At 56.0% G+C, this 23,197-nt stretch overlaps 1 protein-coding gene across 16 annotated transcripts in view; it reads right to left on the minus strand.

Annotated features, from left to right (window-relative positions):
* Positions 1-23,197, minus strand: part of JAKMIP1 (janus kinase and microtubule interacting protein 1) — a 141,155-nt gene that overhangs the window by 26,316 nt on the left and 91,642 nt on the right. For 15 of the 16 annotated variants that reach the window (XR_008296429.1, XM_053217600.1, XM_053217606.1 and 12 more), the window contains 6 exons: positions 22,071-22,130; positions 8,853-8,981; positions 7,480-7,608; positions 6,134-6,217; positions 2,957-3,019; positions 1,182-1,280 (listed from right to left, as the gene is read on the minus strand). Coding sequence is in view for 15 of the 16 variants with exons in the window: in XM_053217600.1 (XP_053073575.1) it covers positions 1,182-1,280; positions 2,957-3,019; positions 6,134-6,217; positions 7,480-7,608; positions 8,853-8,981; positions 22,071-22,130 (564 nt within the window). In the remaining variant the exon portion in view is untranslated. Of the gene's footprint in view, positions 1-862; positions 1,281-2,956; positions 3,020-6,133; positions 6,218-7,479; positions 7,609-8,852; positions 8,982-22,070; positions 22,131-23,197 lie in introns of those variants that run through there. The other variant, XM_027077727.2, reaches the window with a different exon arrangement.

The raw sequence follows: 23,197 nt of genomic DNA on the forward strand, positions 1-23,197 counted from the left end.
CGCCAACACAACAAAGGACAAGATGGCAAGGTCTAGCGCAAACAGTTTTGACTGAGGCCAGGATGAGGGAACAAAATCGGGGGGACACCAATGTTGCGAAGGCGCTCGCTTCTCCCGAGGGTTCCGTGCATGCAAAAAGGCTTCAGCCGAGGGAGAGCGGGGCTGCGTCACTGCAGGTGCTTAGAGAAACGAGTGTCACAAACATGGCTGATGTTTAAACCGTGGATGGTGTTTAAATGGCGACAGACAGACAAACAAACACAAAAGGGTCATGACGTTCAGGTGGCAGCAAGGCGATACAGCGACATACCGGAAACAAGGTTTCAGTGGGAAGCAAAAAAACCGTCAGCGGTCTTGCCCTGGATGCAGCTCTGTACTGGGGACCTTACTGAAGGTTTGGAACACGGCCGCTACCTACGAACACCGCTCGGTCTCCCTCCACGCTAACCAGGAATTTTGGAGTCGTGCGGTTCGAGTACAAACAGGTACATTTCCAGTCCAATGCAACATTGCCATGACACACGGGCCTGTGTTCACTGATCAGGGAGCTGGGGCAATGGCATCGGTTTTCTCAAACGCCTACGCAGATACCTCCTTTTCCCCTGCTCGCTTACTTACCTGTGTTCACCTCGGCAAACAACATGGGCCGAACTAGCAGTGAACACGCTACAGAGGCAGTTGCGGGCCGGGTCGGACCCTGCTCTTTCAAAAGGAGACATTCCCTGCATGCAAGGTCACTTAAAAAAGGTGTGTTATTAATTGCAACAGCGCTTCTGTCCGACTTTGCAGAACGCATACCAGGTGACTATGCATGCGGGAAAGAAGTAGTTATGGAAATGAAACACAAATAAAAAAGGCAAAATATTGCAAAAACAAATTATTTTATTAAGTGCAAAAAACAAGCCGTAGGCAATAAATAGATTAGCTCTGGTACATGTCCAAAGACCTCGGTGAGCATTCTCTCCAGAACATATTAAGGCAGTGAAATTATTCTGAACATACAGATTTAAAAAAAAAAAAAAGAAAAGAAAAGAAAAGAAAGGAAAAGAAAAGAAAAGAGAACTCTACCACGTCCCTTTACACATGCTGGAGGGCATCGGGGAGCTTTACATGAATTTCAGTTTGGGCTCAAAGAGAAGGTCTGCTCCGTTTGAGAGCGCGCAACAGATAGAGTCTCTTACTTCGAGCTCCAGCACTCGGAACTCTAGCAGCTCATTTTGGTCCTTGGCGTCCTGCATTTCGTTCTTCAGCTGACTCTCTTCCATTTCCAGTCTGTAAATCTAGAGGAGACGCACCTCTGGGTTAGCGGGCGGGAGGACCGTCGTCCCCGTGGGGGCCGCGGGAGACGCACCCTCCTCAGCGCGGGTGGGGTGCGGGGGTGGGGGCGCCTGCACCGTCCCTGCCAACCCCCCCGGGGGGCCTGGCCTGGAAGAGGGGCTCCTCATAGGCTTGCCGAATAAATGAGCGATGGGGGAAACTGAGGCACGGCGCCACTAAGTCCCTTCCTGAGGTCAAGTGTGAGGGAGGCAGGAACGCACCATGGGTGCTTCTGATCCCAAAGCCTCAGTGTGGTCTTTTCGCGGGCGGTCTGGCCCCCCAGGATGAGCTGTCCCCCCCCCCCCCCCCCCCGGACAGACAGCACCAAGCCGCGGCAGGAAGGCACAGGCCGCCACTGTGACCCTGCCAGAGGGCTGAGGAGAAGGCCTAGTGGAAACAGTTCTGAAGGCACAAGTCCGTCTGGGGAGGTGGGCCGCCTGGTCCAACACCCGCCAGGAGACACTGGAAAAGCACCCTAATGGCTCCGTGCCTCAGTTTCTGTCGCAGGGGCATAAAGTCCTGCAGCCAGGACTGACTGAGATAAGGCACACCTCCTTACGGAGGGCCTCCCCTCCTCCTGCCCGGAGAACCAGAGGGAGGGTCTCCACTGACGGGGTCCTGCACCCCCAGGGGACTCTTGGAAACAGTGTGTTTTCTCCATGGCTCCCTGAATTTAGTGAGCAGGACACGAAATCTCTCCCAACGCACAGGCCCGACCTGCAGGGCAGCGACACGCCCTGTCCCCGAGCTCCAAACGCTATGGAGAAACACAGGGCAGTGAGCGGCCACACCCGTCTGTGGCAGAGCTGGGACTGGGGGCGGGGGTGGAGGGGGGCAAGCCCGGGCTCAACGCTGCAGGTGTTCTAGGATGCTCTAAGGCTGAGGCCTCACCCAGGTCTGGGGCGGCTGGCATACAAGGTCCAGGAAAAGCAAACCTCTGTGGACAGAGGTTGCCAAGGGGTGGCGGGGTGGGGGGGGGGGGGGTGTGGTGGGAGGAGACAGGGAGTGACTACAAATGGGCACAAGGGACCCTTGTGGGCCGCGGAAAAGGTCCTAAAGCTGCATTGTGACGGTGGCTGCGCAAAGAAAACAAAACAGAACAACACTCTGGATTGCACACAAACAAGAGAAACCTAAAGCTGAGGTCTCATCCCGAAGCATTAAACCTACTCCCCTTGCTGTCTCAAGAGGCATCTGGAAAGTTCCATGACCGCAAGAAGGAAGACAGGCTCAGCTTTGCCAGCACTGAGGCTTCCGGTCCATGAACTGGACTGTGACGGCCTGAGAGCCTGCCGGGCGGCCAGCGCCTTCGGTCCCCCCCGCCACGTGGGAGGGAGGGGACCTGCTAGGGGTTCCAGAGCAATGGGAGAGGTGGCCTGGAAAGCCCTGTGGAGGGAGGGCGGGCGGCCCTCACTGTGTCTGCAGGGCGCACGCCCTGTCCCAGAGGACAGAACCGGGGCCGAGGCCTGGGAAGCCCCAGGAATTGGGCTCGGACTCAATGTGAGGAAGAGGTCTGTGCTCTGAGAGCGGTCAGGACCCAGACCCACTATGGGGGCAATGGGGCAGAGTCTCAGTCGGGCTGAGCCTCTGAGGTCCCTGATTCTCTGAGGGGGCGGGAAGGGTACTGACGCTCACATACCTTTTCCAGCAAGTCCTGGTTTGTCCTGATGAGAAGCTGCTTCTCTTCAACCCATTTGGAATCCTAAGAAAAAGCACTAAATATGTTCACGTTCATTGAAGCAAACAGGTGCTCACGCAGCAAAGACTGAGTCAGCGAAAAAAAGTCACCTAATATAAGGCTATGAAAAGGTCATGGGGCGCCTGGGGGGCTCAGTAGGCTAAGCGCCCGACTCTCGATTTCGGCTCAGGTCACGATCTCATGGTTTGTGAGTTCGAGCCCCGCGTCGGGCTCTGTGCTGACAGTGCAGAGCCTGCTTGGGATTCTCTCTCCCTCTCTCTCTGCCCCTCCTCACTTGTGCATGTGCTCTCTTTCTCTCTCTCAAAATAAATAAGCATTAAAAAAAAAAAGGAACTATGAAAAGATCAGAGAAGAGACAGCAGCTAGAAAGACTTCATCATCCCTCTAAACCTCTACACCCAGAAAAGCGAGCCGGCGGGATTGCGGGGTGTCCCTTCCCTACCGCTCACGCTCCCTGAAAGCAGAGGGGGCCCACGCTGAGTGTCATTGCCAGGAAACCAGCTGCACAGCGACCAAATCGGCACTGCCCACCCGCTCAGGCCTGCTCACTGCACCCGGGGTCTCCCCCACACCCGCGGACACGCTCTCGGGTGCATCCTGGTCCCTCTGCCCGTGAGGCCCTAACTACGTGTCTCGGCCTGGGCAGGTTCCTGTCCAGGTAAGTCCCATGAGCACACGGCACTAGGTCTGTCTTTCCACCGTGGCGTCCCCAGCCTGTGCGCCATAAACACGGCAGGATGGGTAAGGGAACAAACGGAAGAACGTTCCTCTTCCCTTCTCTCAGCTCCGGCGGCCTCGGCTTCCCTCCACCGCTCACGTATCACCCTGCACTGTCGCTGGGTCGACACATGGAGGCCCCATGAGGCCGTGAGTCCCTGTGAGGACGGAGCCCGTTCTACTCATCCTTGTATCTGGAGCATACTGTCTGCAACTGTCCCTCCCACCTCCACGGCCCTTTGCAGTATCACTCTGCAGCTCCTCCCAATGACGGATGGCATCGACTTCTCCAGCCCCGAAGCCAGGCGTGGCTGTGGCGACTTTGGCTACCGGGATACTCGCAAATGGGATTCAAGCAGAGGCTTGGAATGCACCTGTGCACTGAGGCCTGTCCTTTCTTCCGGTCCGCAGGTCACCAGGCAAAGACGCCAGGTTGGAGAGAGTAAGAGAGATGGCGATGAGAGACCATGAGCCGACACAGCAGCCAAAGCCGGCACCAGTGCCCAGACGGGACAGAGAGGCCATTGCAGGCCACCCGGGCGCAGGTGACCCAGAGAGCAGCCTGTAGCATGAGCCCCGGTAAGACCAGCAGAGGAACTCCTTACACGGCTGAGCCCAATCCAAACTGCTGACCCACGGAATTATGAGCAAATCAATTTTTTTTCTTGTTTTAAACCATTAAGTTTTGGGGTGGTTTGTTACGCAGTGATAGCTAATCGATACGTTATCCCTGCACGCTGAGCACAGAGCCTGGCGTGGGGCAAGCGCTCTGGTGAGCACTCACTGAACAAATGGGACATTTGCTTTGTCCCAGCGTGGCCCTTTCATTTATAAGGTGCTGAGAGCAGAAAAAGCCCGCAAACACAGGACCTAGCATCCACGGGTGGGGCGTAACTTAGTCGAAGACGGTGGCCAGGAGCTACGTGAGCTCAGCCTGGAAGAGGGGCCGAGGACAGTGGCAGGTGGACGGGAGTCTGCAAACAGCCTTCTCTCCCACCTGGACTGTTCCCCAGGATGCTTCCTCTTACCACTTCTGCTTCCCCAGTATGTGAAGGATTAATATCACCCCCATTTTAAAGATGAGTAAACCGAGGCACAAAGAGACAATGTCGGTCGCGTGGGTTGTGCTACATGCCTGCCAAGTCGGTCCCGGAGTATGGGCTCTTCACCACTGTCCTGCCTCCGTGGAATGTTCTGGACCACGGTTATGTAAGCAGTGCCCAAGGGCTGGCCGCTCACCTGGCCCGATCAGCGCCGGCCACAATGCTGCCGCCGTGGGCGGCTTCACGAGTACCCCCAGCCCTGGTTACTGGCCATCTGCCTGAATTCGAATCTCAGCCACCACCCGAGCCCTAGAGCCACTACCTGCTCAGACTTAGTTCTAAGCCATCTATTCAGAACCTCATACACCCCCTTCCCTAAACACCCACCGCCAGCCCCCGTGTCCCAGCCCAGGACCTCGGGGAGCCCTTGCCAGACCTCCCCACCCCCTACCCGCACGGCACCCCCACCGTCAGGTGTAGCCACATGACTGTTTTGGTGAAACGTGTCCAGGCAGCAAACTGCCTTCTCCTGCCCTCTGAGGGGGAAGGCGAGCTGCCGACGGGGCCGTTATATCCAGGCTGGTGCCCCAGCACTGGATCCCTGAGTAACCACATGGAGTGGACAAGCCCCCGGCCTGCGGGAGGGACAGGAAGGTACTGAGTAGGAAACAAACCTCCCCGCGGTAAAGCCACTGCGAAGTTCTGGTTTATCTCTTACCGTGGAGAGCACGGCCGACCCGCGCTGACCCCTGGGTGATGTCGCCTTTGGATGTTACCCCCTGAGACGCTGGACCTCCGCCCAGACCACCCTCCACGCCCAGACCTCCCCCAACCCAGGGGACGGGTCTGGGGCTGGGCTTTTACTCTTTACTGTTCCCTGCTGTCAACCGGGCCTTGTCACGTTCAGAGAAGGCGCATGTGGAGGCCACTCGGCTCCGAGAAACTCAGGGACCTGGAGGGCACGTGACGGGGCCACAGCCGGGAAGCCGGGAGGCGGGGATCCCCTTCACTTTCACAACTGGGTCTTGAGAACCAGTGGCAGCTTTTCGTTCAGAGTCAAGTCAAAATGGGTTGTGGTCACCACCTTGGTTTGTGAAGTGTCTCCCACTTCTGAGCATTTGGCCCACAAAGAAAACGCCACGTTAGAATTTCATTTCGTGGTTTGATTTCTATAAAAACTCTGCAAACAGGCACCTCAGGTAAGATATTCTCGCTGGGCTCTGCTAGGGATTTTTTCTCTAATGTCTCTGGAGCAAACCACAGAGACTGTGGAGGGGGTCCCCTGCCCCCCAGCACCAAGGCCACGGGGACCACGAGGGGACAGAAACCCAAAGAGCCGTGCGCTCGTTCTACTCACCTGTCCCTTCTCGACGAGCAACTTCTCCAAATCTTCAATTTTCGCCTGACACCTCAGCAGGTCAGCTTGGAGCTGTTCCCGAGTCTGGAGAGAAAAGGACCAAAAAGTGAGCGGGTCACCGCGAATAGGTGACAAGGGTGGAAAGGACCGCGCCACGATCTGGTCCTTGGAAGCACGTCCGTGTGGGGGAGCACGGGCTCGCAGCAGCACGTGGGGTCACTTGCCTGCACGTTATACACGTTTAAGAACCGAAAGACCTTGAGGGGTCGTCGGCTCTATTCCCCTGGATTTTACAGACATTGACACGGAAGCCTAGAGAAGGGGTTCATTTCTACAAGGGGGTAAGCGAGCCGGAAGCCAGATGTCAAGGTCCCCACCCTGGCTTTCCGACCACGTTCAGTGGCTGCCTCTACCAACGCTCCCAGACACGTTTCGTGGGCCCTTTATCACCTATGGGAAGGGCTGAAAACCCAAGTGTCTCAAGGACCGGGCGGGTATGTAAGTAAGGGAAGCAGACTGAGTGTGGGGTCGCATGGGGGGTGGGGATCGGGACCAACTGAGGCACACGTCCCCCCCCTCAGGCGAAATCCCCACTCAGCCGTGGCCCAAAGCCGCCACCACGTGAACAGGAAGCCCGCTGTTGCCCGGCTGAGCACATTGTGAGCCGCCGAGAGAGGTAAGGAACCTGAATTTCTACGCGAAATCTCTTGACTTTTAAACACTGGCAGCCACAGGAGGCAGGCCACACCGAGCCCAGCCCTGTTACCTCCTCCGACCTACAAAGTTACAGGCTGAACTCCACTGCGGCACAAGAAGCTTTCCTCTCCCCCACTCCGGCCTCATCTGCCACCCCCTACCTCACGGGGCTGTCGTGGGAACGATACGGGGACTGTGCTGGGTAAAGCACTGTGTCTGGGGGGCCCCTCGCTTTCAGAAGGAGGGGCAGGCAGCCGCCGGCCCATGTGACTCCCGAGGGTGGGGTAAGGGCCAGCGGGTGGAATTTCCTGGAAGGCAGAGCTCAGCCCAGTGCAACGGGGGCCTGGCCCAGCCCTGGGTGGCCGGCAGGGACCAAAGCGCCTTGAGGGCTGGGAGCACGCCGGGATGTGCACAGGGGTTTCTCAGCCTGGGAGGGAGAGGAGGGTCCTTGCTGAGCCCTGGGGTCTGAACGCATTCCTGCCAACAGGCGGCACGCGTGACGTGTGCCGGACCGCGGCATCGTTTCTTCTGGCCGCGCCTGCGGTCACACGGTGGCCCACGGGTTTGCCCACGGTGTCCCCCATCAGCTCGCGCAACCCCCTCCAAGCGTCAAAGGCGGGGCGCGGGGACCCGGCGTTCTGCGCACTCACCCGGGCCTCTCTCTCAGCATCCAGCGTCCCCCCCACCTGCTCCTGAAGCAGGGCATAGGCCCGCTGCAGGGCCTGGTACTCCCTGGTCAGCTGGCAGAACCGCAGGTCGGCCTCCTCTCTTGTCGTCGTCTGAACGTGCCGGAGAAGAGAGACACAACAGAGCGCGTGAGGTGGTGAGGCTTCGGCCCGGAAGCACACACCCGGCCCTCACAGCCGCTGCCCGCAGTTCCTCGGGGGGAGCCGGTCACCGCCGGGATGTAACTGGGGACCCCGGGTGACAGGCTGCGGGAGGAGACGCCGTCCCCGTCGTCAGCGCCCTCCCCGGGAGCTCGCGGAAGCCCGGAATCCCTGAGTCACGTGCAAAGGAGGCCGGGGAAGAGCGCCCCTGAGCCAGCCCGGACCCCACGGGTGGACGTTTCTGTGCCCCCTCCCTCCGTGCTTCTCACTTCGGGAATCTCTCCAAAGACAACCCCCCAGGAACGCAAGGGTGCAGCAACTGGCTGGCCAGTGGCACGTCTTTGTGGCTGTGAAAACTGGGAAGCACCCGTTAGGGGACACTTCTGACATGAAAGGCTCCGTGCGCGTCCACGTGAAAAGTCCCGCGTGCTCACCAGAGACGGGGACGTGGAACACGGCGTTGGGTGCCGAAAGCTGCCCGTTACAAACTGTTGGTGCCAAAGGAAAATCAAAAAAGGCCCGTGTCTGGCGTGACCGGGCTCTACTCGGGTTTCTCCAGAGAGCCCAGCCGGCGAGGGGCGGGCGGGCGAGCACAGAGCCACCCTTCCCGCCTCTGTGAGTCCGGCTCACTTAGTGCCGCGGTCATGAGCCTGGATGTGCGCGCCGGTCGGGGACCGTGAGGCTGGTGGCTCGGGGTGCGAGGGCTTCCGAGGGTTCTTCCCGCCCTCCACGCTCTCCAGCACTGGGAGCGTTCTCTCCTGTGTGAGGCGTCGCCTTCGTGAGGACAAGGCAGCCGTGTCCTGCCCGCCAGGTGGGGTCCCTGTGCGTGCATTTGTCCGCGTGTGTATGTGCCTCTGTGAGCATTGTGAGCCTGTGCATACATGTGTGTGCATGTGTGCCCGCGTGTGCAGGGGGGACAGGGACAGACCACCATGCAGCAATTTTAACTGAAAAGGTAACAGCAAGGCCACCACTGGGGTGGTGAGATGGGGGCGGGGGGAGGGACCGCTACATGCTGCCGGTGCCCCCCTTGCCTCCATGGAGGCCGGGCCCAGCAGGGGCCTCCTGCCCTCGAGGCTGCAGGCTGAGACGTCACAGGTCCTCGGGGCGGAAATCTCTACCCCGGGGAGCGACAGGGGCGGTTGTCAGAGGCCGGAGGCGTGTGCCCACAGCACCTCAGGTGCGGGGGTGCTTACATCATCCAAGTCTTCCTCGGGCGTGGCTGGGGCCCTGTCCGTCCTGTCCGTGTTGCAGGAGGTTTCTGACAAGGTTTCCGAGTCCACAGACTCCTCATCAAATCCAAAAAATGTCTCCACAACATGCTTCTGGAAAACGCAACGTGAGTGACATCAGGAACGGACTCAGCATTGCCGAGTCCCCCCACCCTGGCTGCCCAACCCACCCTGTCACCCAGGCACGGGGGCGACTACGCACACCGGGGCCCCGAGGGCGTCCCAAGAGGCGGTTGGCGGGGTCTGTGATTGCACGGGCGGAAAGGAGGCGGCCGAAGGTGGTGGAGGGTGGGGACGGCAGAGCACGCTGGCCTGACCCCGGCACTCCTCCTGCGGGTCCCTCGGCCCCCCTGAGCGCCCACTTCCTTCTCCATCAGACGGACAGGGAGCCCCCGCCTCACCCGAGAGCGCAGAGTGAGGTCATACATCCACTGTGCCCGGCACGCCGACCCTCGATGGGCCCGTGTGGGTCCTACTAAGGAGGGGCAGGGGGCCACGTGAGACGTCTCGTTCTACGTGCCAGACACGGGGAAAGGTGAAGGGGGCAGAGGGCCCGCAGATGGACCCTGGGCTCCAACCGGCTGGGTGAGTGTGTGGCCCGGGTCCTCACCGGACCTCCACTGAGGGGCAAATTTTGTTTAACTTTTGAGTATAGAAACCTTGAGGCACTGAAACGATGAGAAGGCACAGTGCAACGGACCCCTCACGCGTCCATTGCTCAGAGTCGGAGGAAATTTTACCGCTCTGTGCGCCAGCCTCCTGGCTACCCCACCCAGTACTTTGTCCACCCCAAATACCGTGATATATGGGGCTTCGCACACATGCCCGCATTCAATCGGCAAACCCCCGACTGAGCACCTTCTAGGGGCACACACTGGGCGGGGCCTGGGGAACACCACCTGATGAACACCAGCCGTGCTCCCCACCACAAGGAGCTTCGCTCAGTCTCCTGGCGGGGGGGGGGGGGGGTCTGCAGACATCAACCCACAGTCACCAGATTGACCTCCCTTGTGTTAGGAACAATGTTTTGTTCGTTTGTTTGTTTCTTACAACCGATGAGTACTTTTCATGGCCATGAAGAAAGAACCATAATTAAATCCACAGCCGAGCCCCAGGCTCCCACTGGTTCACCCAGAACCTGGCTTTTCCCAGAGCCCCCTCCCCATCCCTCACCCCACAGAGGGATCGGGGCACACCCCACATGCTGAGGACCCGTCCTAACCTGCTTGCTTAAGCGGGCATATGTCTGCAATCTCGTGCACCCAGATGTAAGAAAAATGTGGCCGGTACCACAATTAATAACATAATTAAGGGGTGCCTGGGTGGCTCAGTCAGCTAAGCGTCCGACTTTGGCTCAGCTCATGATCTCACAGTTCGTGGGTTCGAGCCCTGCGTCAGGCTCTGGGCTGACAGCCAGCTTCTGAATCTGTGTCTCCTTTTCTCTCTGCCCCTCCCCCCTCACGCTCGCTCGTGCACTCTCTCTTTCTCTCAAATATAAATAAACATTAAAAAATGTTTAAGAAAAAATAAAATAGAATAGAAAGAAAGAATTCTGAATCAGGAAGGGAGAGGGAGACAGAGTGGACTGTTCTGTCATCTTCTACAGCTAGAGTTTCTCGAGAGGTTTTGCTAGAGGCACCCAGGAGGACAGTGAGGGCAGAGATCTGGGCTTTTTTATTCCCCACTGTGGCCCAGAGTCTGGCACGCTGGGTCAACACCGGTTTTTAAATGCGTATTCGTGAACATGTCTTTGTTAACGAACTCAGAGATAAAGCAACTTGTTTGCCCTAGTTTTGGGCTCGCGTGCGACAGCCCTTGCCCTCACTCACACAGCCAGCACCGCTGGACCCCCGCCTGGTTACCCACCCCGGGTGAGTTTAGCAGGTAGGACTGTGGGGACCTATTAGGTTCTGTCTGCTTTCCATGATTCCTTCTCTCCAAGTAGAGGTTGCAGACAATCATATACCCCAATCTCCTCTCCAGATGAGAAACCTCACTTGAATGCAGGCATCGAAAACTCTCCAGACGATTTCCAGGGGGCAGCGGCCACGACATCCTGATGGTGACAACGGCACCTTCAGGAGCGACAGGTCTACGGCACTCAGAGGTCCTCTGCACGCACACAGCTCACCGCCCGAGCTCCAGGCTCCTCATTTTTCCAGGCAGCCATTCACCCGACCCTATCTCTTGTAAACACGGCTAATTGCGAGGCCTCTGGGGACAGTTCTGTGTTTGCTGCCGTGTGGACTGGCAGCGAGCAGTGACGCACGCTGACCGAGTCCCCGGGAACCATCCTGCCACAGTCTCTCCAAAGCCTCAGGACACGATACCCACGGTCAGCCTCGCAGACCGTTCTGACGCCTCTGTTCATTACCCGGGCTGATCTGCCTCCTGAAACCTTGCAGGACAGCTAGCTGGGCACTCTGCTACCGAGTCCTGACACGGGGCGTTCACTCCGGATGCTGCAGATGTGCGTTTAAAGTGCTGCTTTTGTCATCAGCCGAACCCCAGACCCGAATGGAGCCCCTCAGTCCAGGGTGGCCCCAGAGACCAAGACCCCAGGGAAGCATGCGGCGGTGAGGGAGGCAGGATGAGGCTCTGTAGGGAGCAGGGCTGGGGAGGCCAAACACTCACATTCTGACCCTCTCACAACTGGAGGCGAATCTGCAGATGCCGAGACCCCCTCTCCCCAATCTTGCGGAGCATACAGGCTGGACGAGTTTGTTTCCTAGAAGGATTAGGTTCTTAAAAGCTCTTGTATTATGCAGGAAGTCTAGAAGTACTGCATATATTCATGCCTTTGTTAATAAATGCAAGAGAGAAACAGACCTTGGAATGCTTAAAGAGAAAATCTGGGGGCTGGTTTCTTTAAGGACAATGCAACCAGTGCCTTATGCTACATTTTCAAAATATATGTAAAATAATAGCGCCTGCCTCCGAGGAATGACAGAATCATCTAGAAAACATGGTTTCCTCTTTCTTAAAGCGCCAAGCACTGGGGAAATCGTTGAGTTTTCAGAGCATCCACCTTGCTCAGATCCCCCGGGCATTTGTTTCCCAGGAACAGATAGTTTGGGAGCATAAACCCCCGTCTCTGCTCAGGGTGGCACATCTTCCCTACGGAAGGAGCTCGCTCGTCCAAGACTCCCATTTTCTCTACCCCCTGGAGTCTTGCCTTGCTGACTCCTCTTTACAAACTAATCCAGGGGCGCCTGAGTGGCTCAGTCAGTTAAGCGTCTGACTTCAGCTCAGGTCATGATCTCAGGGTTCGTGAGTTCGAGCCCCACGTCGGGCTCTGTGCTGACAGCTCAGAACCTGGAGCCTGCTTCAGGTTCTGTGTCTCCCTCTCTCTCTGCCCCTCCCTGCTCGTGTGCTCTCTTTCTCTTTCTCTCTCTCTCTCAGAAATAAATAAACATTAAAAAAAAATAAAAATAAAATACAAACTAATCCAAATGTTTTAAATGCAGCTTGGGCCCAAGTGAAAATTAAACGTGTCTGGTCCATTTGCTCCTTGCACACACAGAGGTGGTCGTTCTCAGCAGATCAAAAGGCACCGGGGGAGGGGGGTGGGGTGTAGTGTCTCCGAAATAAACCTCCCTCCGCTGGCTCTGGCCTCTGAGCCCCGTCTCCTGTCCGTCTGCTTCACTCGGGACCACCAACTGCCAGCTCGGAAGGGGCCTCCCAGCCTCGGCCGTGTCCTCGCTCCGAACCGCGGCCGCCCAGAGCCAGACACTTACCTTCATGCTTGTAGGTCATCTCCTGACAACCGGAAAAGTACAGACACACCAGGGCACAGAGACAGAGGAAGAAGGAGAAGTACAGCACGAAGAGGATGTACTCCATTGCCGGGCAGGGAGGTGGAGCCCGCGTGGGCCCCGTGTGCGCCCCGTGGGCCAAAAGCAGCCTCACTGGCGTCTGCTTGCAGACCTCTCTCAAGTCCTAGTGGAAAGCGCTGCTTCTCTCCCGGAACATTCTCCTTCCCTCCACCACGCCGAGCCCACTGTGCCCGAGGCTTCCTGCACAGAGATCGGGCTTCGTGGGCAAGGCCGCCAGCCCAAGGGCAGATCCAGGGGCCAGGCTGGCAGGCTAGTCACACGGCTTCTCCCTCCTCGAGCTGCCTTGTCGTCAGCGCCCTCCCACAGGCCCCGGATGATCACGAGGCCCCCTGGGGACACCACACTAGCAACCACGATGGATGCGGAGACAGCTTTCTTCCGGACCAGAGCCAAAAACGAGGAGGCGCCTCCCGCCTCGTGCGCTTGGGCAATTTGTCTGTCCGTCCCGGCCACCCCACGTGCACCCTGGACCCACTGAATTCACAGGATTCTCAGTGACCCGTCCCTCAGCATTCGTTTGACCGTTTATACAGACTGATGAAGCCACTGGCCACAGGGGGACTGCAGGGATGCAGGCCCGGTGCTCCCGCCCACGCGGGGCCCCCACGGAAGCCCGCATTTCTTGGAGAAGCTTCTCTCCGCGAAACATCCAAGGTGAAAACCCACATGTTGAACAAAATGGGCAGATGACACCATAAAAAAGTAAGACCTCTGTACTTCGAAAGATATTCAAGCGATACTAAAAGGCGAAGGGCAACCACAAAAGCAAAACATAGGCAACCAAGTGCATATACAACTTTCAATTTTAATAATGCTTGATACTCTGCTCCTTTCAAAGTAGCCACGATACGAGCTATGCCCCCCAAGCCTTTCACTCATGTTTCCAAATGAGGAGCTCCCTGGGCCTGGTTCAGGGACAAGCCTGTGACCAAACTGAGCCAAGGAACGCGCGCCCTGGGACTCTTGCTGGAACCACTGAGGAGAGACGCCCTCCTACTACAGAAATTGCTAGGCAGTGTAACATCAGCTTAAAGCCGCCGAAGCCAATTAGGTGACCACATGGGGAGACCCCACCTGAGAAAGAGCCCAGCCCAGAGGAAAGCAGGGTGGAAAGGTGGAGAGACACGTTCCCGGCAATATCGTGTGGGCATCTGGATCCAGCCGTGCCTGAAACCAGTCACCTCCAGACTTAGCAGCGATATAAATCCCTTTCCCTTCTTAAATGACTTTGGGTTTTTGAGACTCCCAATGAAAATAATCTTGGCTAATGGAAGAGGGGACGATAATCCTAGAAATCATGCCGTCTGCAAACTGTTGAGTTCTGGGACAAGCCTGAAGCCAATTTCTCGCCAGGCAGCTGTGTGCCTGGACCCTCAAGAAGAAACAGGGACCAGCTTTGTCTGGCAGGTGCCTTCCTGGCCCTGGGGAAACCATGAGACGTGTCCTGTCCCGCTGGCTCTCGGACCTAATAAGACCTTCAGCTCGGCCAGAGCTCCTCAAGGGTGAGGACACCCCTCTGCGCCCTATCACCTGACATTTTGCTGTGCCCAGGTTGATGGCAAGAGGGATGGAGGATGGGAGGGGCTGAGAGCCACACTGCCTTGGCCGTCAGCCCTGGGCTCGCGGTGGACATGAGAAACCTCAGGCCCGGGGCAGTCCAGATGGGAGAGAATGCCTCATGACCACCACGTCCGCCTTGTCCCAGCACCTGACCCGGGAAGCCCGACTGAGGACCCCAGGCATAAGCCACGAGTACAGCTCTGCTCCCTGGGTTGCAGGACAGACCGCGTGGCCCCCAACGCCTGCTCTCCGTGTTGCCATCAACCGCATTCGACCACAGCACCCCGGGTCCTCCAAGCACAGGGCCTCAGAAGAAGAAGATGGGGAGTCTGCGCCACGTGTCGGGGAGAAGGAGCATAGGGCTGAGGAAGCCCAGAGAAAGGGCCCGCCGCTGGGAGGGTGAAGGCTTGTCGAAAACGGGGACCGCCCAGCCGAATCTTGAAGGAGCAGGATACGGTCAGAAGCAGAGGACGTGAGGGCGCCGGCCCGAGATGGGGTCTGGAGATGAGGCCACACGGCAAACCCAAGGGACTGGAGCCAGGGTGTGCCAAGGGGGATACAGCAGGAGGTGAGCAGGGCCGGGTCCCAAAAGGCCTTGAGAGCTGCCCAAGGGGCCCCAACTTTATCCCCCGGTAAACGGGGAGCCAGCATAGGGTTCTTAGGAAGAAGGTGGCGAGGCGAGACTTGAGCCTCAACAAGACGGTTCTGGGAGCTGTGGAGGGAGGAACGTGCTGGAAGCCAAGGGGGCAGCCAAGAAAGTAGAGGGAGTCCCAGGACAAGCGGATAAGGGCTCGAAGGAATCTTGGAGCACTGGGAAAGCAGAGGCCTAGCAGGATGGGTCTGGGATCAGACAGCCTCTGCCTCAAGCCCCTCCCCACTGGCTCTGGGGTCGCCTCAACACTAGGCAGGGGGCCTGGGGTTGTAGGCTAGCCCCCAACCAGCTCTTCTCCAGAGTCCTCATCCTCAGTGTTGGGGTTTCCTGTCCCATTTGAATATGCTGCCTGGAACCGCCCTGACTTCCTGTCTATTCCAAAGTCTTCAGGTGTGGCCTCGATGTCCCGTGGTCATTGCTCTGCCGGATGACGTGCCCTGGGCAGCCCCATCCTCCTCCTGCTACCCAGCAACATGCAGGGCTGCCCCAGGTCAACACATGCGGACGGTGTGCATGGCTGGGCCGTCCAGCGGCCCGGGTGTGGCCCGGGACGCAGGCTCTGTGCCTGCACAATTGTCCCCATGCTCTACCCACAGGACCCAAATCCAGAGTCCTGTACCAATGGGCCCCACAAACCCAGCGGGCAGCATGGGAACAGCGTCTGGGGCCCCTCATGCTTCTGATGTGAGGCTCTGCCAGCCCGTGGAGGAGGGAACAGGTGACAGGGTCGCTGCCCGGCCTGGAGGGAACAAGCCCTCATCCCCTACAGGGAATAATACACGCAGCAAAAGCCTTCAGCCGCAGGCCAGCCAACAGTGGGGAGCCGGGCCGGCAAGTGGCCTGAAATGACTAACGTTTACTTAGTGCTAGTTACGGAGCCCCTGCGGCGAGGGGGGACTGTGCCGGGGACTGCAGGCAGCCCCGTGAACGAGGCACACGCGGTCCAGCTGCACCTCGCTCAGAGGCAGCTGGCGACAGAGCTGTGGGAAAGGACGGCCCAGGAGCAGAGTCGAGCGGAAACGACAATACAGGGGAAATGGGATTCCTCTGGGTACTTAGAAACGGAAAGCGTGGCACATGACGACAAACGTCCAGGCGCCCTAGCCACAGAAGGGCGTGCACACCGGCTCCTGTTCCAGGGCAGCGGCCGGCACCCTGTCCTTCCCACCACGAAGGAGCAGGCTTGGCCTTGGGGGCACAAGGTCAACTTTGGATAGGCCCTAAGTGTCCGATGAGCAGTGATACAGGAGCCACTGACCACAAGTGACCCACCAGAAGCTCCTCAGGCATCAGCAGTCCCAGGGTCCGTATGGGGACCAGGGGACCGTGTACTGACACTCGGGCCCTCGGAAGGGCGATTCTTCCCATGGTACTTTGATATTTCTCAGCAAGTTTCCCAGCCTCTTGCAAAGGCTGACTACTGTCTACAGGCACGGGGCGCCGGGGTGGCTCAGTCGGTTAAGCATCCGACTCTTGATTTCAGCTCAGGTCATGATCTCACCATTGTGAGATCGAGCCCCGCATCGGGGCTGTGCTGAGCGTGAAGCCTGCCTGGGATTCTCTCTCTCCCTCTCTGCCCCTCCCCCCCCCCCAGTAAATAAATAAACATCTCAAAAAATAATAAAGGGCATCAAGAGCTCACCTCACTGTCACCTGAGATGGTCCCTCTTTTGAAAAAAGAGGACACAAATTAGAACGGGGGAAATCAAGGGCGGGACCTGGGAATCTGCAATCAACAGGCCCTCCAAAGGAAAGCCATCGATTTAAGAGGAAGGGAGAAGGATGAATCATAATTTGTGGATCCCTGACTACATGCCAGGCACAGAGCCGGATGCTCTGTATAATCTTCTGGATGTGATGATCGTGGTAAGAACCAGGAAACAGGCTCCCCCAGGTCAATGCCACAGAGCCAGGAGCTGGACCGGACCTTCATACGGCTACAGGCTATGGGGTCTCAGCTTCAGCCGAGACCCCAGCCCCACGGTAACCGAGGTGTGTGCGCAAACCATGCCGAGTTTAGCCACGCTCGCGTGCTCAGCTTTCTACTGAGACAGCTCCACGTTGTTAGACAGCAAGTTTCAGAGGCAGCAAACCTACTGCCCACAGGAGCTCCGTGTAGGGTTCAACCGTGACACTGGACCTCTGCGGAGCAAGCCCACCCTCCCCAGATGGGGCCTGGGGGACCGCCGGGGGTTCTCCCACAACTCCCCATGGGGGTGCTGGATAGCAGGGTCCCGAGGCGAAACGCCCACACCGGTTCTGTCCCCAGGAGCACGGTGAGACAGGGTCAGCAGCCTTTGGGGCGTAAGGGTCCCCCCCACCCGGGATGAGGGCTGGATCTCACCACTGCTCTGCCATCACGATTATCTGCAGCAAACTGGGGTGTGGATGTGGGACCGGAGAACAAACCCCCTTCTGGGGGAAACACAGAGTCCAGGGAAGCTTGAACTAGCCCGAGAGCAGAGACGGGCTGTCAGACTCCCAGAAAATTCTGGCACAAAGATCGGTGCCCAACAAAGGCCCAGGCAAAGCGGTAAAATACACAAATACATAGCAGACAGAGCATGATGGAGGCATTCAAGGGGAAAAGGAAATTACTGAATCCCAGCAGCCTGCGGGAGGGAAGAAAGGGACACTGCCCAGGCCCGAGAGATAGCCCTAGGGGGTTACAAACCTGTGCAGGTCCCCACCTGCCCTGGACAACTCCAGGAGTAAGCAGGAGCATGTGGGGGAAACTGTTCTATCTTGAATCTGGAGACAAAGACAAGAGGTTCGTGGGTCATAGAAACAGTTAAGCTGAGAAGACTGCACACAGCTCAGGAAAATGCCCATGGAGACTCCCAAACCCCGCCTTCTGGTGGCAGTGAACTATTTCACTTAGGGACCGAACATCCCATCCTTTGACATGATCCAGTGTTGTGCAAACACACTTCGCCAGTACAAGCAATTTGCTTATTCACTCAACAACTGTTTAGGGACACGTACTCTGTGCCAAGACGGTGAAGGGGGTGCAGTGAGCAGGACACAGCTCCTGACCTCCTCACCCGCTGTGCACGCAAGCCTAGCAAACCACAAGTCAGTTCTAGGCCCTTGTAAAGTTCTCTTCCCATAAAGGAAATCGAGAAAAGGACAATGGAATCTTCCTTACTCCACGAACTCTCATACAGGTTTGAAAAATAAAGTCACAGCTCAACAGGGGGACTCCCGAAAACCCTACTTAGAAGCTTTTCTAAAACAATTTTTTTAATGTTTATTTTTGAGAGAGAGAGAGAGAGAGAGAGAGAGAGAGACAGAGCACGAGCAGGGGAGGGGCAGAGAGAGAGGGAGACACAGAATCGGAAGCAGGTTCCAGGCTCTGAGCTGTCAGCACAGAGTCTGACGCGGGACTCGAACTCACAAACACGAGATCATGACCTGAGCTGAAGTCAGATGCTCAGCCGACTAGGGGCCCCCCTACTTTAGAAGCTTTATGGGGCGCACAATGCTGCAATACTCCCAGCTCTCCAGGCCGAAAGCCTTTAGACCACTGCTGTTTCAACACATCCTGTGGTGAAAACGGCATTCACACACATGACTGGCAGCTGTACGAAACGATGCGTGTTTTCCATAAGGCACAGGGGGTCGCATGTTCCCCACCAAAGCCTTCACACCCTGTGGATCCATATTTCAGCTTCCGGGAATCTGTCCATGGGAACAATCCAGACCCTGGCGCGGCTTCCTGGACAAACGGAGGCCACCGGGGTGGCATTTACAGAAGCAGAAAGTCCAGTCCCTTACAGCAACGGTCAACACCCAGGGAATACAACAGAACCGGCCCAGAACACTGCCTACCATAAACACACTCCGCGGCAGGAGTTACAGCTGCCAGGAGCTAAAAGCAAACATGTCCGGCACCGAATGGAACACAAATTTATGGCCCATCTACTCAACGGATTATATAACCATAAAAATTTGCTTGTATGACGACAGGGTCATGACACGGATAAATGCTTTATGGTAGAACGTTAAGTAAAAAAAAAAAAACAGGAAGCAACAGCATACTCTACAGTCATAGTTACATTATCAAGAAAGAAAAAGATGGGGCAGATCAAGGGCTGGGGGTGGGGGAGGGGCTGCATAAAACGCCAGCATAGATGGCGCCAGGGAGGCCCCGTGGGTGACATTTTGCTTATTTCTCAGGTTAGTCTGTGGTGCTGTGATATTGCTTCCCCAGTAAAAGTGAATATTTAAAAATAAACAAGTTGTGGGGCACCCAGGTGGCTCAGTCGGTTGAGCGTCCGACTTCGGCTCAGGTCACCATCTCACGGCTCGTGAGTTCGAGCCCTGCATCGGGCTCTGTGCTGATGGCTCAGAGCCTGGAGCCTGCTTCGGATTCTGTGTCTCCCTCTCTCTCTGCCGCACCCCACTCGTGCTCTGTCTCTCTCTCTCTCTCTCTCTCAAAAATGAAAAAATACATTAAAAAATGGTTTTTAATAAAAAATAAATTAAACACACTGTGCTGAGCCACTTCCTTTTCTGAGTCTCTGAGGTCAGTACATAGAGACATGTGCCTCATGCAGCTTGACTTAGTGGTGGAAACGTGGGCCTTGGAGCCCAGACTTGAATTTGAATCTCCCCCTTGTCAGCTCACTTGGTCTCTGAGCTATTTCTATCCGCTATACCTACGTGCTTCCTGTAACCATCAAATGGAAAACAAAACGCCAGCCTCACGGGGTGACTATAAGGACTCAATAACACAGCATACGTGACCACTCAGCCAAGTGTCCCAATTCGGCCCACAGATAAATTTTATTTGGGCCATAGAGTGTTCTATCAACATTTGTGCCAACATTTAACATCCTTAGATGTTTTTTTTCAATTTCATAAAATAATCTCTTACTATATATGAACAAATTGATGCAAAATAAAATGATAAAAGGAGGTCAGGGAGAAATTGCTCACAACACATTTAACATTAATATTCCCCAGTATTGGCAAGGTAGAGAGAAAGAGGCCAGTGCGTTTATGGCCAACGAGACGAAAAATCAGTAGGAAATTTTTAGACATGTTCGATATTATCTGAGTTTAAAATATGGACATCACTTGATTCCTTACTCTTCCCCTGTGGGTCTATATTATAGAAAAACTTACATAATGTGTTTATTGAAGAATATTCTTTATGGTATTTCTCCATAAGGGCGGATGTCTGAACAGGGATGGCTTGGAATGATTAGGAAGAGGGAAGCACATCCATAAATGTACAAAGGAAAAACACTACAGCCCTCCTTTCCACAGTAGGACGACCTTGGCCAAGCCCTTCCCCAACGCTCCACGAGGGAGGAAGAAAAATGCTAAATACGCATTGGGCCACTCACTGCTATTGCTGCTGTAACAAATTACAACAAACTTTACAGCCTGAGACAACAGAACGCATCATCGCCCAGTCCCGTAGGTCAGGAGTCCTGGTTCCCCGGACTGGTTCTGTGTTTCGGTCTCACCCTGATTTATTGCCAAAATCAAGCTGTTTGTCGTCGCTTCCAGAGAGGCTCTGGGAAGAGTCTGCTTCCGAGTTCATGCGGGTTGTCTGCAGAACCCAGATCCCCTAAGGGCGGATGTTGTCGCCGCCTTTGCTCCTGGGAGCCTAGCACCCTTGCACCCCCAATTCACAGAGCTGGCACTGACTCGTCGAGTCCTTCCCAGACTCTGAATCTCTCTGATGACCTCCCCCTACTGCTTCTCTCTGCCTTCCTTTTCCGCCTTCCTCCTGCGTGGAAAGGCTCCTGGGACGACACTGGGGCCACATAGGTAATCCCCATCCTAAGGGCACCTGATGGGTAAACTTACACGTGCAAAGTCCCCCTTTCAGCAGTAACTAGATTAAAATCCTTAGATTTGATATAAAGTAAGGTGTTTGGGGTGAACTGGGCGCCCCTCTCCCCAAGAAGACATGTTGAAGCCCTACCCCCGGGCACTTCAGCAAGGTCACTGCCAAAGTACTTGGTTAACATGAGGGTCATGGTGGAAGAGGGCGGGTCCCTGACCCAGTATGACTGGTGTCCTTATAGGACGACAGCGACGCACTGGGCGAATGGTCTCTGACGACAAAAGCAGAGGTTGGAGTGACGCAGCTTCAAGACAAGGAACGCTAAAGCGTGCCAGGAAATCACCAGAAGCTAAAAGAGCCTGGGAAGGACTCCCCTACGGGTCTCAGAGGGGGCACAGCGCTGCCGACACCTTTATTTTGGACCCCCGGACTCCAAACAGCGAGACAAGACGTTTCTACTGTTCCAAGCCGCCCGGTGTGGGGTACTTTGTTACGCAGCCCCAGGGAGCTGATGCACCAGGATCCCCATCTCCCTCCCACCACTGGAGTATGTGGCACTACCCCCTGTTCCCTCCTGCTCAGGTTGCCCCAGTCCCCACCACTCCCTGCTGCCAGCCTCGAGAGCCACATGCCTGTGGCTTTTCGGCAGCACATCCACACTGCTGTTTTCTCTAGAGAAGACAAAGATTTCTCTACAACCACATCTCTATTGAAAGAAAAACCAGGAGGGGCGTCTAGTTCAAACGAAAGACCCACGTCTCTGTGGCGGTGAAACGAGGTTCACGGGTTTAAATGCAAACTCTTTTTTTTTTTTTTCACACCTGCCCCAATTTGCTCTGTTTATTCCAGCGTGGCCCCTGTGGCGTCTGAATTCTCCCCGTCCAGCTGTGCTCTCCCTGCCAGGACATCTGGGCACCGTCTCTATAAAACCACATCTTCCAAAAAAAGAACACGGCTCTGCATTATTCGAACAAAAAGAAGCCCAAAGCTCCTGATTTTTTTTAGAACGGGATATAAAATGTCAGAAACCAAGCCCGAGTGCGTTTTGAGTCCTTCAAAAGGTCTAAGTATTTATGCTTTTAATTTGGGGCAAACAGCGCCTGAGGCCTACAGACAGAATTCATCGGTGAGTTTTCCATGAATACATTACAATCACTGGTCTGCAGCCATAACCGATGCGCCGAGAGACGCGATAACAGCTTTTTCACCACCAAACGTGCAGCCATGTGAGTGTCCCTGCCGTTAGGGCCCCTCACGGATTGCTTGCGTTTCCCCCCTCCCCTGGACCATGCAGGACACCAAGCAGGACAGCCACACCCCCGCAGACTCACCTTGGGTGGCTTCAGACCTTTCCCGCGATGTCGTTTGGAGCGCAAGAGACGTTCTCTCTCCTAGAAGGAGATACAACGGTTGGCATTATCAGCCAGCCTCATATCACACCAGCCAACCCAACTGGCTCCCAAAGTGCGCCTCCCACCCCCCCCCAGTCAGCACTGGGTGTGCGTTCGTCCAAGTTCTGAGCACCCGTGTGACGGCCGCCTCCCAGAACTGCACGCTACAGAGCCACCCCATTTACTCGAGTCCTTAACGGGACTGGGACTGTCTTGACCAAAAAATACCAAAGTGTGCCAATCCTGAAAGCCCCTGCCTGTCTGCGCTGGGGGCTGGAAGTCATAAAGCACAAGGCAGTGCTGACTGGCGATCGCCGTTCTGTCAGTGACCACAGCCCAGGATGAAATAGTTTGCGGCTTTGAGCTCAGACAGAGCCGGGTCCAAATCTTCATGGGCCTCCTCTGAACCGGGTGACGCGTTTTATTTCTCTGACTCTCAGGTTCTTCCTTTGCTCTATGGGGCTAGAACCTACCAAGCAGCGTGTCCCTAAGAAAGAAACAAGAGCCTGTGGCTGCCTGGTGGCCACTGCCAGTAAGATCGGCATCTGCAGGGCAGCGGAAGGAGTGGCAGCCTTTCCACTCCAAGCAAAACCAGGACATCTCTCCTTTCTAACTCAGCCCTGCTTTTCCCCTTGGCTACCGGGAAACCCAGAGGCAAATCTGCTGTTTGGTTATAGCCCTTATGGTCTACCCATCCGTCCCTCCTCATCTCATTGGATGCAGCGATCTTTATTTTTTCTGGGATTGTTGGTTTATCATTCCTCTTTCAACTTTATCGTCATTTTATTGAAGGTGTGTTTTCATCTTATGTTCTACCAAGTTTTTGGGTAATGGAGAAAGGTGAGAGGAAGGATGGATAGAAGGAAGAAGGTATGGCAGAAAGAAGGGGAGGATGGATGGATGGATGGATGGATGGAGAAATGGAAGGAAGAAGGGATGGAAGGAGAGAGAGGATGATGGGAAGATGAGAGGATGGATGGATGGATGGAAGGAAGGAGAGGGTGGATGGATGGACAGATGGAAGGAAGGATGGATGGACAGATAGATGGAAGGAAGAAGCTATGGGA

This window comes from Acinonyx jubatus, chromosome B1 (genome assembly GCF_027475565.1).
Source record: "Acinonyx jubatus isolate Ajub_Pintada_27869175 chromosome B1, VMU_Ajub_asm_v1.0, whole genome shotgun sequence".
Classification (NCBI taxonomy): Eukaryota; Metazoa; Chordata; class Mammalia; order Carnivora; family Felidae; genus Acinonyx; species Acinonyx jubatus.